The 17498-nt window shown below is 40.6% G+C and overlaps 1 protein-coding gene across 4 annotated transcripts in view; it reads right to left on the reverse strand.

Annotated features, from left to right (window-relative positions):
• Nucleotides 1-17498, reverse strand: part of IARS2 (isoleucyl-tRNA synthetase 2, mitochondrial) — a 46246-nt gene that overhangs the window by 917 nt on the left and 27831 nt on the right. For 3 of the 4 annotated variants that reach the window (XR_014490976.1, XM_083350673.1, XM_083350675.1), the window contains 9 exons: nucleotides 15975-16077; nucleotides 15158-15251; nucleotides 7948-8056; nucleotides 7732-7834; nucleotides 4980-5105; nucleotides 3788-3919; nucleotides 2480-2586; nucleotides 2091-2236; nucleotides 863-1053 (listed from right to left, as the gene is read on the reverse strand). Coding sequence is in view for 3 of the 4 variants with exons in the window: in XM_083350673.1 (XP_083206799.1) it covers nucleotides 863-1053; nucleotides 2091-2236; nucleotides 2480-2586; nucleotides 3788-3919; nucleotides 4980-5105; nucleotides 7732-7834; nucleotides 7948-8056; nucleotides 15158-15251; nucleotides 15975-16077 (1111 nt within the window). In the remaining variant the exon portion in view is untranslated. The remainder of the gene's footprint in view (nucleotides 1-862; nucleotides 1054-2090; nucleotides 2237-2479; nucleotides 2587-3787; nucleotides 3920-4979; nucleotides 5106-7731; nucleotides 7835-7947; nucleotides 8057-15157; nucleotides 15252-15974; nucleotides 16078-17498) is intronic. The other variant, XM_083350674.1, reaches the window with a different exon arrangement.

Here is a 17498-nt window from a genome sequence, read left to right on the forward strand (position 1 = left end):
ATACACTAGGGCTCTACAGTCCCAGTACACAGTCATTTTACAAACGGGTTATCTGAATCCTCAAATACTTTGCCTCTATTTCAATAAACTAAAAGTATCAAATAAAAATGGAGTAGTGGGGGAAATCATGGTTATGAAAAATAAGAGTCCAAGGTTGAATATTACTGAACTGCATATCCTATCCCCTAAAAGTAGAAAAGCCAGCAAAAAAATAATGGAAGTCAAAGGAAGTCTCTGGGGCAAGAAAACCAAAAACTTTTCAACTCAAGATCATAGAATCATAGGGTTGAAATTGAGCAAATAAAATAATTCTACATCTTGTCTTTGGATTCTATATCTTGGTTATCAAAATCTGATAAATGAAGGTTTCTATTGAGTCAGACCATTACAGGTAATTTTCAACTTATGACCATTCTTTAATAACCATTCAGTTACTATGGTGCTGAAAATGACTTTGAACCAATCCCTGCACTTACGACCAGTGCGATGTTTCAATGGTCACGATCAAAATTTAGGTACTTGGCAACCCACATGTATTTATAATCCTTGCAGAATTCTGGGATCACGTGATTGCCATTTGGGACCTTCCCAGCAAAGCCAACCAGCAAAGTCGACGGGAGAAGGTGGCCCCAGTAAAAAAAGACATAAAATTGGGCATGGCTCACTTAATGATGACATAGTTAGTGACAGAAGTTCTAGTCCCAATTGTCATAAGTTGAGGGTTACCTGTAATTAACTTTGAATATCCCTTTATATTCCGAAGTCTTTCTGAATTAAGGCATTATAAATGGTTTTTGTTTTCACATTTGAAAATTAAAGCACTAGTTGAGATGTAATATTAGGTTATGATTTTTCTGCTTACCTCCATTAATTCAAAGAACAGCCCAGGCTCAATCACCAGAATCACCTGATATTCCGCAGCGTTTTTGCCTGCAATAAATCCAAGGAAACCATCTCTCATTGTGCATGCTCCATCCACTGCTTCTTCCAGGCCTGGCTTCTTCCAGACAGCACTTGTGGTCATCCATCCGGAACGAAACACGCTGTCTGACTCTTGCAAAAGAAAAGAGTGGGGGAAAACGAATGCATTAATTTAATTTAATTTAATTTAATTTAATTTATTGAGATTTATATACCGCCCTTCTCCCAAAGGGACTCAGGGCGGTTTACAGGGCATAAATATAAATAACAATATAAACATTACAAACATTAAAAACAAATCAGTGCCCAAGTTAAAACAAGAATAAAACAAGCCAATAAAAACCCATGTACCCCCATCAGGCTAGACCCGCTAGTTCAAATAAATGGGTCTTCAACCCGCGACGGAAGGATCGGAGGTCTGATGTCGTCCGGAGCTCCACCGGCAGTTGGTTCCACAAAGCCGGGGCACCCACAGAGAATTAGATAGCTCTGTAATAGTTGCAGCATTGTACTATATAAAGCTAAGAATAAGGGTTAAAATTTTATGTGGGCTTGTTTGAACACAACTCAAAAACTTCAGCTGATGCAGATATTGAGGTTAATTCATTAGATTGCACACCAATATTTGTCTCTGATCAAGGAAATGATTTCTATGAATTAAAGTTCCCCATCTGCCTTAAGTGGCCACACTTGTACCTGCTTCCCAATAATTTTCAGTAATTCAGAACCTGATCTATTAAGAGGGCTCTTAATTTTAATTCTTGCACGGAGCAAGGGTTTGAATTCAGTGATCTGATTATGATTCCATAAATCTGCAAACTTGCAAGGACAATTACTTTATTAAGGTACTAGTGTGACTAGAAGGGAAGCAGAACTGAGTATCTTGTCCCTTATTGCAGTAATGGAAGGGACTGCTTCAACACTGAGCTGTCTGGCCTTGTTCAGACATCATTTCATATAACTCCTTTTTAAAAATGTGTACATGCAGATTTCATCCTACAGCTAAGAATGTTAATGACTAAATAAAATTAATACGTATTGATCGTTCTATTTTTTACAAAACAAATGTAAATTATGAGTAACGAATTCAACACATTAAGAGGTTTATGTGAAGAATCTCTAGACTGGATGCAGAGTCTGTTTTCTTAATCGTTTTATAACTCTCATACCTTTTCTGTATGGAATATACTGGAATACCTCTTCAGACAGATGTGGAAGGATTGGTGCAAAAGAACGAACCACTGTATCCAAAACTGCAGCCAAAGCTGTTTGACACGAACGGCGTTTAGGATCTTTTTCCTCTTCACAATAAAGTCTGGATTTTAGGAAGGAAAATAATTGGGGAAACAATTTCTAAGCATTAAACATTGTTGGAATAATTTATGTGTTTCAAAATACATGTGAGCTGAAGAAACTAGCTGTTTATGTTAGTAACAAAACAATCCATCCCACTCTGTATATTCAGGAAAAATTTATCTTGGGGACAAGTAGTACAGAGCATATATTTTTCATTTTTTGAGGCTTTCTTATCTGATAAAGGATACAAAAGTTCACATACCTGTCCTTAATTATGCTAAAATAAAAACTGGAGAGATCTTTACTGCAAAAGGCTTGAAGTAATCGGATGACTTTTCCGTAGTCATGTTCCTTATATGCCTGTGTAACCTAAGGAATAAAGGAGAAGAAAACAACAGCTAATTAAAAATGCAAATAATTGATCCCAAAGAAAAATAAAGATGGAAAGGAGACAGGAAGTACCTACCAGAAATTGAAAGTTAGAGAGTATAAATTGTATCTTTAATCAGAATCTAAACTATTGGCAGACTTAGCTAGTTAATCCCAACGGTGCTTTTTCAACAGGCAACTGGACTTTCTGTTTCACCTCTTGACTTCTTGGATGAATCAAAGGAAGTCCAATTGCCTCTTGAAAAAGCACCTTTGGGACTACCATTACCAGGATGACTGAGAATCTCCCTAGACATTTAGCTAGCTAATCATTTTTGCCCTTTTGTACTACTCAAAGCAATACCAGACCAGCCATTTATTGTCCTTTCCTTCTCCTCCATACTACCCTGTCCCAAGATTTCTCCAGTCCTATAACTGTGTCCCTTCTTATAATAAAATTAGGTTTTGACAGTCCATCCCTACTCCTTCCAAGATATAGTGGTTTAGATTGCCCATGCTTTGTTTTCAGCATCTTCAAAGGAAAGATGATGTCTAACTGTAGCATTGCCAAAGTAGTCAAACAATCTTGGCTATGCAGGACCTAATCCAGCAAACATCCACAACAGAAGATAGGATGCTAGTAGTCAGATGCTGCTCTCCGAAGACATGCCTTCTACCTGACTTCTCCTTCAAGCTGTAATTTCCTTCTCTATTCACATTTTGTTAATGGATTTGGTAAGTATAATGTTAAGGGTTTCTACTTGGTAGAATGTTTACTAGGTGGAGAAATGATGGAGAAACTATATATACAAATGCTGGCAGAAAAGCAGCAGGTAGCTGTGGTCTACTGCAAAGGGCCCCAACCTTTTGGGCACCAGGGACCGGTTCCATGGAGAAAGGTTTTTCCACGGACTGGAGAGAGTGTGATTTTGTGTGCTGCCTGCATCCTATGGATGAGGCTTTGCTTGTTTGTGCGGCCCGGTTGCTGGCATGCCATGGCCCGGTACCAGTCCACGGACCGGAGGTCTGGTCTACTGGACAGGATTTCCTTAAGCTGCAAGTTGATTTCTTTAGCAGTTCTAGTACAATAATGCAACAGTTAAAAGAGTTCTTTTCTCCAAAAATGTATCCAGTTCACAAATCAACCGCTCTGTGCTACTAGTGTCCATAGTCCCACCCATTCCCTAGTCCTACTGCTTACCTTGGTAGCGAAGCCATGCAGTAGATGGAGTATGTACTGGTCTATCAGATACATCTCTGATGTGGGGATTGAATCTGTCTCGGGGCTGAAGCCAGCCAGATTGCCCAACAAAAAACGAAGTGTATTTCGAAGCTATCAACAAATTCCAAAGATAGTTTGTAAAATTCAAGTAATTTTTGAAAATCTTTTACCATCAATGTAAAAGCTATGTATTTCAAATGTGCTATTTATTTTGGGAGGCAAAAAAAGGAGATCATTCAGACAGGTTCTTCTACCACATGATTTGTTTTGAGATTTAGGGTGAGATGGAATGGAAGTATTTAGAACTTTTCTGGAAATCATCCAGGAGAGCTGCAAGATGGGATGATTCCCAATAGCCACCATATTTCTTCCAGTTCTTTCACCAGTCTCTTCTCCAAAGATTTGGTTTGCAGTGATATAGAAAGGGGCGATTCCTAATGAGTAAAGCTGTCTCAATTCCCATTAATGACGAGTAAGTCCTTTAATTATAATAGAACACTGGGACAGGTCTATTACACTTCAGGCCTAAATACAGGCAACATATAGTTCCAATATTTTTATACCAATAATTAGTGAAATTTGCAGCTTAAAAACGTCATACATTGAATACTGCATAAAGAAAGAACAGACAGACAAGGGGAACTTCCCTATCTAGCTGTAAAGGCGCATTAAAATCCCTGTTCCAAAGAGCAAATCCATGGGACAATTATCCTAGGATCAATAACCACGAAGGGCAAGAGTCAGTTTGTGCTTAAAAGAAATAGAGTAGAAACCAGAAGATCCTAAATTCTAATCCGGCCTCAGGTATAAAAGTTAGCTGGCAGACTTGGGCCAGACACTTTCTCCCTGCCCTAGGAAGAAGGCAATGGCAAATCTAAAGCTCAGCACTTCAGAAATGTTGCCAATAAAATTCCAAGCTGTTGTCCATGTATTTCTTAAGAGTTAACGTGAAGGTACAGATAAATAAATACAACCATGATGGGTAAAGTCATTACTATTATCTTATCATATGAAGATACACAAGTGAAAACTTCCAATGGCAAAGGAAGGGCAAACTACTATTGAGATATTATAGAGACACCTTCTTTCCTGACTACACATTCCGGAAAGCTGAACTATTTCTGTAGCGGCTCCTACTTAGGAAAAGGCATCAGAGTGTTCATTTGCTTACCTTGTTAATATCATCACGAGCAGAACTGAGCACAGTAGGTCCAATTTGCACTTCTGTGTAAACATTGGACTCGGCCACCCACCAGCGTAAAGTATCAGCCCCGTATGGTGGCTCAGTGCTATGGTCCTATACATCGACAAGATGGAGAGGAAACAGCTTTCAGTGCTGGTAACTGCTCAATGAGCCCCTGTTCTCCAAAATAAACTCAACATATTATTTTATAACTGTGCAGCAAAGTTGGCCATAAAGACATTTCCCCAGAGGAATGTAGAGAGCCTGTCAAGAATCATCAAAAAAATAAACCTCTGAGAAGGTATTCGTTGGACAAGTCTTCTGAAAGTCAAATGCTGAACAATGTAACTCTACAAAGCATGACTGATGCACCACCAAAATAAAAGCAGCTGCTCACGTTATTTATTAGATTAGATTTTTATCTCACCTTTATTTTATAAGTAACTCAAAGCAGTAAATGTACATAATATTCTCCCCTCCTATTTTCTCCATTACAACTCCTCTGTGAGGTGGGTTAGGCTGAGAGTGATTGGCCCAAGGTCACCCAGCTGGCTTTTGTACCTAAGATCAGACTAGAACTGACAGTCTCCCTAGTTTCTAGGTCAGCAGCTTAACCACTACACCAAACTGGTTGCCTGCTGCAAAGTGAGAAGGAGGGGAAGGTCAAACCATGTTTGCTATTTGAACAACCTTGACATCAGTCAAGGAGGGGCAATGCCAGAAAACAAGTGTCCTGCTTGCTGCTCTGTAAAATATCACACACATGCACATGGGCACACATATTCTCATATCCTAGCAAACGGAAACAATGCGGCATTGTGATATGGTGATAAGACAGGCCCAGATTCTTGGCCCTGGAAGATCACCGGATAACTTTGGAACAGTCACTCTCTCTTGACCCAAACCTACTTCACAGGATTGTTAAACGGAAAAATGGAAGGGAAAACACGATGTATGCTGAGCTGAGCTCATCTACAAAAAAAATAAATAAATGAGTAAAGCAATAAGCAGCTGCTGATGTAACTGCTTGAGGATGGCTTCCTCCTGTGGTCTACTTTAATAGAAAAGAAGCAACAGTTCAGGAGGGGATTCTGAAGTGCAGTTTTCATGATCTATAAATGCCTCCCAGGTAATCTTATTGAAAAACCAAACCTCTAAATCCTTCATGCCAACCAGGTTGGCTAATAGTGCCATGAAGCTCAAGCCCAGCATCGAGGGATTGAAGACTGAGAAAAACTTATATAAAGCATTTCCTACATATTAATAGCAGTCTCACGGGTAAATCTGAATTTTAAAATCAGGACTGACTCTTTTTGAACAAGGTTGATCAAAAGTCCTAACCCTAAATCTTACAAGATACAGCAGTCAGTTGAGACAAGATAGCAGAAGCCCACTGGGGAGAAAAAGGTCCTTCTTTTGTTTCCTTTATGGCTGGTTGGCACATAAGACTAAACCATATTTATTGGTACTACCCCCCCTCCTCATTTCCCCCCACAACATCTTTATAGGGTAGGTGAGACTAAGAGAAAGTGACCAGTTCAAAATTACCCAGTGAACTTCCCTAGGCTGTGGGTGGACTTGAACCTTGGTATTTTATTGGTAGCCTAACAGCTCAACCACCGTACTTTACTGCGTTAGTCATTCCAACTCACCAAAACAACCGTCTTACCCTTCCCACCAGCACAGTCACTTCTACGTGAGCCAGGCACAAAAGGCCTCCCATCAGTTTGTGCAAATGAAATGCTACAAAGATCCTCAAAGCAATCCTGCCTGTTGATCTGTTTGTTGTTTTTTACTCATCTAGTGCAGAGTAAATTCATTCACAAAGCTCTTAAAGGTGAACAAACTATGGCAAGGCACACGGTTGCTGAGTCCTAGTTTGCCACTGGTTTAGCTTAACACTTTGTTTTATGTGCCATAGGAATGAAAGATGCAGAAAAAGGAAGCCAGTCTCTACACAGAAATTTTTAAAAAACTAAAACCCTCTGCATTGGGTGTAACAACACAGACCCACACCTGGTTGGGGAAAAAAAAAGAAGAAGCTCCAGCTAAGGTTAAATTTATCAGGCCTGGCAGCTTCTCTTCCCCACAGAGCAACCACTCATAAGCAAACTGAGCAGCAATAAAACTGTTCACTTTTATTACTATTGGTTTCTATAGCTGATGCTCTCAGGTCTATGAGAAAATGATTGTTTGAGGATATATAAGGAAGTTTACCAGTAAAAAAAAATCTAACTCAAGGGATATGTGGGGCAGGAATTTATCTTTTCATCAGGAGCTTTGGACTTTTCCCGCATGGCAATGAGAGAAAAATCAAAAACTTCTGAGGTTAATAAATTATGTTAAATGCATCATCCACATTTTAAACTACCAAGACCAACAATCTGTTGTATGTTGCTTTCCAGGCATACTAAGACTATTCATTTGGCTATTGTTTCTGAATTGCAAAAATCTCCATCACCATGAGATAGCAAAAAGCAGATATTTATCCCCCAAAGTGTAGCACCGTGCTGCCATCTGGTGGCTTGATGGAATTTTGCAATCCTTACATGGTTAACTCTACTATCGTATTAACATTAGAAAATATATTGAGCTGCCCAAAGTACTATTTTGCCCATAATTGGAGAAAGAGAGCAGGATTGAATGCCAAAAAGATATTTCCAGGAAGGAAATAACTGAAGCCAAACTGAACCAATAGGCTGCATTTCCAGATGGCAAGTAGAACTATGTAATGACTTACATTGCCTCCATTGATGACAACATCTGGATCAACCACATTGCCGATAGATTTAGACATCTTTTCTCCTTTTTCACCAACAGTGAATCCATGAACAATAAGAGTCCTAGAATAAAGACCTCTGGGTAATCCCATGTTTCCTTTAGATTTCTTCTATATACATTCTTAAAAGACAGCGTATATTACCATAGCTGCCCCAAAACTCATCCACCAACTTACCTATATGGTGCCTTTTTTCGTGTTGCTACACTAATCAAGAGGGACGACTGGAACCAACCTCCCAGCTGGTCTTTTCCTTCCAAGTATACATCAGCTCTTTCACCTGTATCTAAAAACATAAGCAATCTAGTATTTGTAATTGAGATTCTTAAACATTTTGAATATCTATTTACTTCAGTGTTGAATCAGCTGAAGTGGAAATCATCTAACAGAAATATAGCAACGTTTACTAAGTTTTTTTAAAAAAAATATAGTACTCTGTTACTCAAATGGCAATTCTGAAGTGTTTATAATGGATTTAATTTTTTTTAAAAAATCAGAATTTTGTTGCTGTTAGGCAAACCTAATTTATGGACTCTTATACCTAGTAATTATGTTATATTATTGACTTGCCAGGTCAACTGTGAACATAATAGAAGGAAAGAAGACAGAACCTTTGACAAATGCAGCTATTGTATCCCTGAAGTTCTAGGAAAGAAAAATTGGAATTTTTCCTTTCTACAAAGCTACTAGAAGCGAATGTTCCTTATAAATCTGCTCACCATAATTATTCAAATTCCAGATAAAGTTGTTAAGACTGCCTTTCCCTCTAACACTTCAATTATTTTTTTTAAAAAAATTATATATTTAGATGTAGCTGTAACTTGCATTTATTGTGGTAAAAGTAATTATTAATAAAAATTCTGAATCAGGGTTACGATGCAATCTATTGCATATTTAAAGGAATACATTTTTTCTTCTCAATCATAATTTATAAGTCACAGTTATATTTATGATTATTTTAACATGATGCATTGCTTTAGCACATTTACACTGGTAATAATTCTGAGGGCAATGAGATGCAAGCCACTGATTGATAAGAAAAAATATTCTTTTAAACAATCATGGATATATTGATTTAATAAATAATAATAATAATATAAAGAATCTCTTGTCAAGTATGTGATTCTTTATGTTTGTTCTCTGTCATGTACTGTTCCTTGATAAATTCAAATATAATACTGTGATAAAAATAATGAATGCATCCAGGCATTGTTATGAAAATGTTACACTATTTCCCTGTCTTTCCAAAATATTGGATCCAATATCTATTCTTACAAATACCTCATTTGAGATTGAAAAATCTTATGCAAATGGAAAATGTTTTGTTAAATTGCATATACTGTGCTGCTTAACTTGGATGCTACATTCTTCTCCAACAAACATCTTGCAGTTTATCAAAGATCACAAGCTTTAACAATTGATAAAGCTAATTAGAGTTATTATTTACAGTTAGAGGGCATAGGTCTTAAAATCCTTTTCTGTTGTTATTTGAGCAATGTACTGTGTATCTTTGATAAGACTTTAACCCATAGATTAAACACTGTGTTTTAATGGCAAGTACAATTATCTAGGCCTTTTCCTTTAAATACCCTGTCAGCACTAAAGCTAGGCATTGTAAAACAGTATTCTTTTAGTTAAACATTAGTATGATAGCTCTGCAGGGAATTAGGCTGCTGCATTTATCAGTTCTAGAAAATGATCTTGATGGTCACGTTTTCTTTAACTGATGCTACACTGGCTTCTCCATTTTTAACTAGAGATTTGGCCTAATTGTGCAGGAAGAAAAATTATGAAATTTTAGTAGCTCATAATCTTGCATTAAAATTTCAATTTGTGACTTTCATGCAGGTAGACAGATCAAAAGCAGCATGCTGCTTTGCAAGAAAGCCCACTTTAGCCCAACTGTATAAATATATTCCAACTACTAAATCAATTCTAAGTTCAATTCACGCGCATGCACACATGACTATGTGTGCATTCATCTTGACAGAGCATCAAGAAAAATATCCTTTGAAGTAACACTGTGGCACAGAATCCTAGTGGACGATCATTTAACCACGAGCCAGCAATGTGCAGCAGCAGCCAAAAAAAGCTAATACAATCCTGGGTTGTATAAACACAGGCATAGAATAAAGATCAGGTATTAAGAATCAAGGTGAGGTATTAAGTACCGCTTTATAAAACCCTAGTAAGACCACATCTGAAATACTACAGCCAATTTTAGTCACATATCACAAAAAAGATGTTGAGAGTTTGGAAAAAAATCAGAGAAGAACAACTAAGAAAATCAAAGGCCTGGAGACTAAAAAATATGAAGAACAGCTGCAGGACTTGGGTTTGGTTAGTCTAAAGCAGACATGTCAAACAAAAGGCCAGGGGGCCAGACCCAGCCCGCGAAGTGGTTTCATGTGGCCCGCAAAGCCATCCTGGAAACAGTGAGGGAAAGGCCCCCACTACCTTGGCCCCAGCCCAGGCCGGCAGGAGCCAATGTACAATTTCATGGTGGCCATCTATGCTGAAACGCATTCAGTCTTAACTCCACAAGTCTGTCTGGAAACAGCGAGGGACCAGCCCCTGCCATGTTGTCCCCGCCCCCTGAGCACGCGCTGGGGAGGTATCACCCTTTGTGAGGAATGAAGAAATGCACCATTGCCTGGAAGTGGCAAGCACACGCCCCTGCCTACTTCGGGCAGGCTAGGGGCTGGGCAGCGTTGCGCTTCTCTTCAGATTCATGCCACCAAGCTCAGCCTATCGGCACTGTGAGGAGAGCGCCCCATTGCCTGCCAAAACCAGGCAGGCTGGGGGCTCGGCAGCATTGCACAGGTAACATTGACTCTCATGCTGTTCATGGCATCCCCTCCCCCAGAGCCCACCAAGCCGGATATGTGAAGTAGGCGAGGGCCATGTGCTGGCCACTTCCAGGCGATGGTGCATTTCTTCATTCCTCACGAAGGATGACACTTCCCCAGCTGCATTTCTTGCCTGTTTTTCCTCCCTCCCTCATCTCAAATATTTTCCCACCACTCTTAGGAAGGAAGGAAGGAAGGAAGGAAGGAAGGAAGGAAGGAAGGAAGGAAGGAAGGAAGGAAGGAAGGAAGGAAGGAAGGAAGGGAGAGGGAGGGTCTGAGGGAAGTCCTGCCTTAGTCCTTCCCTGCTGCCCTTTCACCATCCTCTTGCCCCCTCCTCCTGGCATATCCTGGGGGGGGGTCTCCCATCCAATTGCTAAGGAAGCTTTGGATACAAAGCCAGGTCTCCTCACATGGAGAGGGAGTGGGCCTCCCTCTTAACTTTGCTCTTGTACCCATAATGAGCAATCTGGCTAAGGAGAACAAGCACAGCAGCAGCCTTGAGGGCTGGGCTGGGCATTTGACCTCCATGCCACTGTCCAGCCCCCTCTCCCTGCATGGCCTGAGAGGAACAGTGAGGCTCCTCCAGTGGACCATGCCTTGACACTTGCCCCGGTCCCATCTCCTTCTGCCAGAGACCCTCAGATCTGTCCCACTCCTGCCCAGGCCCCCATAGGCACCCTTGACGTGAACGATGTAGAGCTGGCCATGCCCACCCAGTAGGCCATACACACTTCAGCCACGCCCACCCAGTAGGCCGTGCCCACCCTGGCCACACATCCCTGGCCCCCTGAGGGCAACTGCAATGCTGATGCAGCCCTCAATGAAATTGAGTTTGACACCCCTGGTCTAAAGAAAAGAAGAAATAGGGGAGACATTATAGCAGTGTTCCAGTATTTGAGGGGCTACCACAAAGAAGAGGGGATTACTTTATTCAGCAAAGCACCAGAGGGCAGGACAAGAACCAGTGGTTGGAAACATCTCAGGGGCTGACACAAAGAAGAGGGAGGCATGCTATTCTCCAAAGCACTTGAAGGCAGGACAAGAAGCAATGGATGGAAACTAATCAAGGAGAGAAGCAACCTAAAACTAAGGAGAAATTTCCTGACAGTTAGAACAATTAATCAGTGGAACAACCTGCCTCCAGAAGCTGTGAATCAGGGGTGTCAAACTCAATTTCACTGAGGGCCGCATCAGCATTGCGGTTGCCCTCGGGGTGTGGCCAGGGTGGGTGTGGCCTACTGGGTGGGCGTGGCTGGAGTGTGTGTGGCCTACTGGGTGGGCATGGCCAGCTCTACATCGTTCATGTCAAGGGTGCCTATGGGGACTGAGCAGGAGTGGGACAGATCTGAGGGTCTCTGGCAGAAGGAGATGGGACCGGGGCAAGTGCCAAGGCATGGTCCACTGGAGGAGCCTCACTGTTCCTCTCAGGCCATGCAGGGGGGGCGGCTGGACAGTGGCACGGAGGTCAAATGCCCACCCTAGCCCTCAAGCACTTGCAGCACTAAGCCCAGCCCCACTTCCCCAGGGGGGTGCCCAGCTGCACTTACCTCCTCCTCAAGGCTGCTGCTGCTGCTGTGCTTGCTCTCCCTAGCCAGGTTGCTCATGATGGGTACGAAGACAAAGTCAGGAGGGAGGCCCACTCCCTCTCCATGTGAGGAGACCTGGCTTTGTATCCAAAGCTTCCTTAGCAATAGGATGGGAGACACCCCCACACCCAGGACAGGCCAGGAGGAGGGGGCAAGGGCATGATGAAAGGGCAGCAGGGAAGGACTAAGGCAGGACTTCCCTCAGACCCTCCCTCTCCTCTCCTCTCCTCTCCTCTCCTTCCTTCCTTTCTTCGAGTGGTGGGAACATATTTGAGATGAGGGAGGGAGAAAAACAGGCAAGAAATGCAGCTGGGGAAGTGTCATCCTTCGTGAGGAATGAAGAAATGCACCATCGCCTGGAAGTATATAAGTTTAATAAATAATAATAATAATAAATAAGTGGCCAGCACATGGCCCTTGCCTATTTCACATATTCGGCTTGGTGGGCTCTGGGGAAGGGGATGCCGATTTTGGCAGGCAGCAGGGCACTCTCCTCACAGTGCCAAGAGGCTGAGCCGGGTGGCATGAATCTGAAGAGAAGCACAATGCTGCCCAGCCCCTAGCCTGCCTGAAGTAGGCAGCGCCATGTACTGGCCACTTCCAGGCGATGGTGCATTTCTTTATTCCTCACAAAGGGTGATAGCTCCCCAGTGCATGCCCAGGGGGCGAGGCTGACGTGGCAGGGGCTGGTCCCTCACTGTTTCCAGACGGCCTTGTGGAGCTAAGACTGAATGTGTTTCAGCATAGATGGCCATCACGAAATTGTACATTGGCTCCCGGCTGGCCTGGGCCGGGGCCAAGACAGTGGGGGCCTTTCCCTCACTGTTTCCAGGATGGCTTCGTGGACCACATGAAACCACTTTGTGGGCCGGATCCGGCCCCTGGGCCTTGTGTTTGACATGTCTGCTGTGAATGCTCCAACACTGGAAGTTTTTAAGAAAAGACTGGCCAGCCATTTGTCTGAAATGGTATAGGGTTTCCTGTCTGTGCCGGGGGTTGGACTAGATGACCTCCAAGGTCATTTATTATTATTATTATTATTATTATTATTATTATTATTATTATTATTATTATTATTATTATTATTATTATTATTATTATTATTACTACTGCTGATCAAAGAGAGAAGCAACCTGGAATTAAGGAGAAACTTCCTGACAGTGAGGACAATTAACCAGTGGAATAGCTTGCCCCCAGAAATTGTGGGCGCTCCATCAATGTAGATTTTTAAGAAGAGGCTAGACAGTCACTTGTCTTAGATGGTATACATTCTCCTGCTTCAGCAGGGAGCTGGACTAGAAGACCTCCAAGGTCCCTTCCAGCTTTATTCTATTCTAATGTGCAACAGAGGAGAACAGTTTCATTGCTTTGCTTTGCAATCTAACAGGCTTCTGCAATATGCTACACATCCACAGTTACTCCTGGCCCTGAAACAGAGCAGCTTATAGCCTGATTTGACCTTTGCTTCAGTTGAATACATGGAGGACATTAAAACGGGATAGAGTAACTTTATTGCCTACTGCCACATTTCTAGACTGAAGGGGTACTGGACTTACATTGGTTTGGATGAGAACATACTTCTCTGCATTAGCTTAGACCTTAGTAAAGCAGAGTTCCCAGCCATACTGAATGTTATTTGTATTCCACCAAACTTCCAATTGAATACATGGATTCTGAGGAGAGAATGTCTGAATGCCTGAAGAAGTCCCCAATAGCATGAAAATGAGGAAATATGACTGATGGAATTTTCTGCACACCTTCCTATTATTCTCCTAATAAAGCACACATTTAACAGGAGATGCCATAGGCTCAGGACCAGTAATATATAACTTAATTTCATAATCCTATTTAAAGTCTCAAGCATAGGTAACCTTTCATTCCAATGATTTTATTTTGTTTGTAAATGAAAGAGGAATTTAAAGAAACCCAAATGACCAACTGAAATAACCAGTGAAGTCTTCTAGGATGGCTCCTGTAGAACTGCTGGGAAACAACTACCTATAGCGGGGTCCTCAACCTTGGCAACTTTAAGACTTGTGGAATTCAACTCCCAGAATTCCTCAGCCAGCTTGAAGCCCACATGACTTAAAGTTGGCAAGGTTGGAGACCCCGACCTATAGGGCACGGACTTTTAGTACAGAGCTGGGCTAATGGCTGTTGAGTGATCAGACAATGAACAGTCACTACCTCTCATGGCTAGAGAAGAATATCAGAGCTTTTAAGTGGTTATCACATGGCTTCTGAATCTACTTAAGTGATATGTGCAAGAAAGGATAAATAAATGACCAAAATACAATGCAATATGTGAACACCAACACCAAACCTTTCACACTTTAGTACCTCAAATTTCATGTCTTTTTGTTTCTCGGAATATGGTAATAATTTTACAACATCAAGTAAGTTAAAGGACAGTGAATTTTATACAGCTTAACAATTTCAAATCAAAGTGCAAAAAGTCCTTAGATAAATTCATTCTTGATACTATTGCTTCCCTGGGTTTCAAGGAAACTAAAAAAAAAATAAAATCCAGGGCCAGCATGTTTTACAATTCAAAAGATTGCTATCTAACATTTGTGTACTCTTGGTTTAAAGTTCAAAAGCAGTTGATACCCTACACTAAATTCTGATTCCAAACTACACTGGAGCTTCCTACCATATATATATAAAAGTCTTCTCCATATTATTATTGTATTTTCAAAATTCATTATATTGCCTGAAAATTGAGTAACACATTGTCATCTTAAAACACCTTTCTCTAATTGCCACCGGATGTAGCTTAATATATTTCCAGGTCAGAGATAATCCAGTGGATCCTTCGCTAAGCACATGACCTCTAATGTCTCTTGCATTTCTATGATTCTGATTCTATAGTTACTTCATGAAGTGCAAGCCCAGCTATGTTTAAAATTTACCAGGCAATTCTGAGATATTTTTGAATTCAGAACTTCTTACCTTCTAAAACATGAGCCCAAGATGTTCCACTGTCAAACCAAATATCCAACACATCTTGTCCTTGTACATATTCCTGGATATCAGGTTTAGCAGCCTGATTCAAAAATATATGAGTTAAAACCATGAATTAAGAAAATAAGGACAACTTAAATTCTTCCATTCCTATTTCTGCGCCAAAGGACCAGTAACAGCATTATCACCAATTTTCTTAACAGCAACACGAATAAGAGAATATTGCTGTATTTTGGATGTTTATTTGTATGCACGTTACAAAAATGAGACCAAGAGACCAAGAGACTATCCTATTTTGGCAACTTAAAAATGAACAAATTATGCAATAAACCTTCTTGGAGTACAGTCCATTGCACCTGATTTATTATGTAACTTTTTCACCTGACTGTAACTGTATACACACACACACACACACATACACATACATACACATACACACACACACACACACACACACAGTTGTACACATAAGGTGCTTATGATATTGCCTTAAATCTCTGCTGTTTCATGATATCCCCTTTGGGTAGATCTGGGAAATCATTTCCCCAGAAATAATTGCCAATGCAGTATTCTATGTTGGCTTACATTCAAAGTACATTGGCCTATACTTTAGAACCACGGTACTTGTTGGAAAGTCCCCAGAACGTTACAGCAACATCACTTAGACTAGCCCACTACTATGAATCAGATTCAGGTTAACCCTTGGTTTGCCAGGCCTTTGGATTTCCTGAGTCCTGCCTTTTAATTCAGTTATTCTTCTGTAGCTCAGATCTTCACAGAGGGCTTTCCACTGTCCCTAAATTACCTTTGGCAGAGCTTCTTTGGGAAGAAGCTGTTCAATGGGAAGTGTCCACCAGGCATCACTGCCATGTTGCTCCACTAGTTTAATAACATTCTCAGTGCTTTTTCTACAAGGAAAAGAAGGGAATCAGTGAGAGAGAGACAGGACATTATCAATCTGTGTTCTGTAGTATAATATTAATTTGGAAAACCAGCAGCCATTAAATGTTTTCACATGTAAGAAAGAGCTACAGTGTAAATTACAAATAAACAATTTTTTAATACATACATTATGGGCAATCTATTGAAGATAAACAGTGAAAGGACTGAAAGAAATAACCAGTAGGTGAAAAACACAGCTGTGCAAAGCTACTTTTGCACACCTTGCTCATTAATCAAAATGCTTCAGTTTAATAATACCTAATCTTAGCACTCTTGAACTTTTCTTCCTCTGGATGTGCCATGTTTTTGTGCTATTAACCAAAGTTAAATAAGGGCCCTAACTTTTGATTTGCACATGTTTTCTGAATCTCAAGGTGGTTTCCCACCTAAATTCATTAGAGAATCATGGATTTTCATTGCTGTAAATTTTCTTTGCTTTTCTAACGTTAGGCCTAAGCCGGATGATCTACGCCTTTGTTGATTTTAAAATGCTTTTTTGTTTTTTAAACAGCATCATAAAAAGGGGCTAAAAATTCTACTCTTTCTCTTTTATGAGGTCATCAAATCACCATCATCCCCCTTGCAGCCAATAATTTTTTAATTTTTGTTGCAGCTGCAAAGGTTTCTTTCTCCTAAGCTAAGGAATATACCGGATGCATCATAGTGAAGCTGTGCCCACCCCATTGCCGACAATGGCAAAAATGTCACGATACGTCACAACACGTCACGTGACGTTGTGAGTTTGACACCCCTGCCCTGGGTGTTCTTAAAGTCATTCCCTCCTCACTTGCAGAGGAAGCATAACCTGTTTTTTAAGTTTTTCATCAAGTATTGTATATTCCTTAGCTTAGAAGAAAGAAACCTTTGCAGCTGCAACAAAAATTAAAAAATTATTAGCTGCAAGGGGGATGATGGTGATTTGATGACCTCATAAAAGAGAAAGAGTAGAATTTTTAGCCCCTTTTTATGATGCTGTTTAAAAAACAAAAAAGCATTTTAAAATCAACAAAGGCTTAGATCATCCAGCTTAGGCCTAACGTTAGAAAAGCATCTGGTCCGTGGGCCGGCAGTTTTGACACTCCTGACCTAGAATGGTCTTTTCCAAATGCTGCTTATTAGCCATGATGGCTAATAATGAAATGAACAAAGACATCTGGAAGACATCAAGTTTCTAAAGATCATCTGGGGTATGGAATGAGGATATTGTGGTGATCCTACAAAGATGGTTGAAGTGAGTCTCAACTATTTAACAGGCACACTTTTTATCAAATTAAATCCTTTATCAAATTTAAAAAAATAATACAACTTGTAGTTTTCTTGCAAATATTAAAAATGCATGCATGCTATTCTATCAGTTATTTGCCATAAAACTGATTAGGTAAAAAAA

The sequence above is a fragment of the Vipera ursinii genome (genome assembly GCF_947247035.1).
Source record: "Vipera ursinii genome assembly, chromosome: 1".
In the NCBI taxonomy this organism is placed as follows: domain Eukaryota; kingdom Metazoa; phylum Chordata; class Lepidosauria; order Squamata; family Viperidae; genus Vipera; species Vipera ursinii.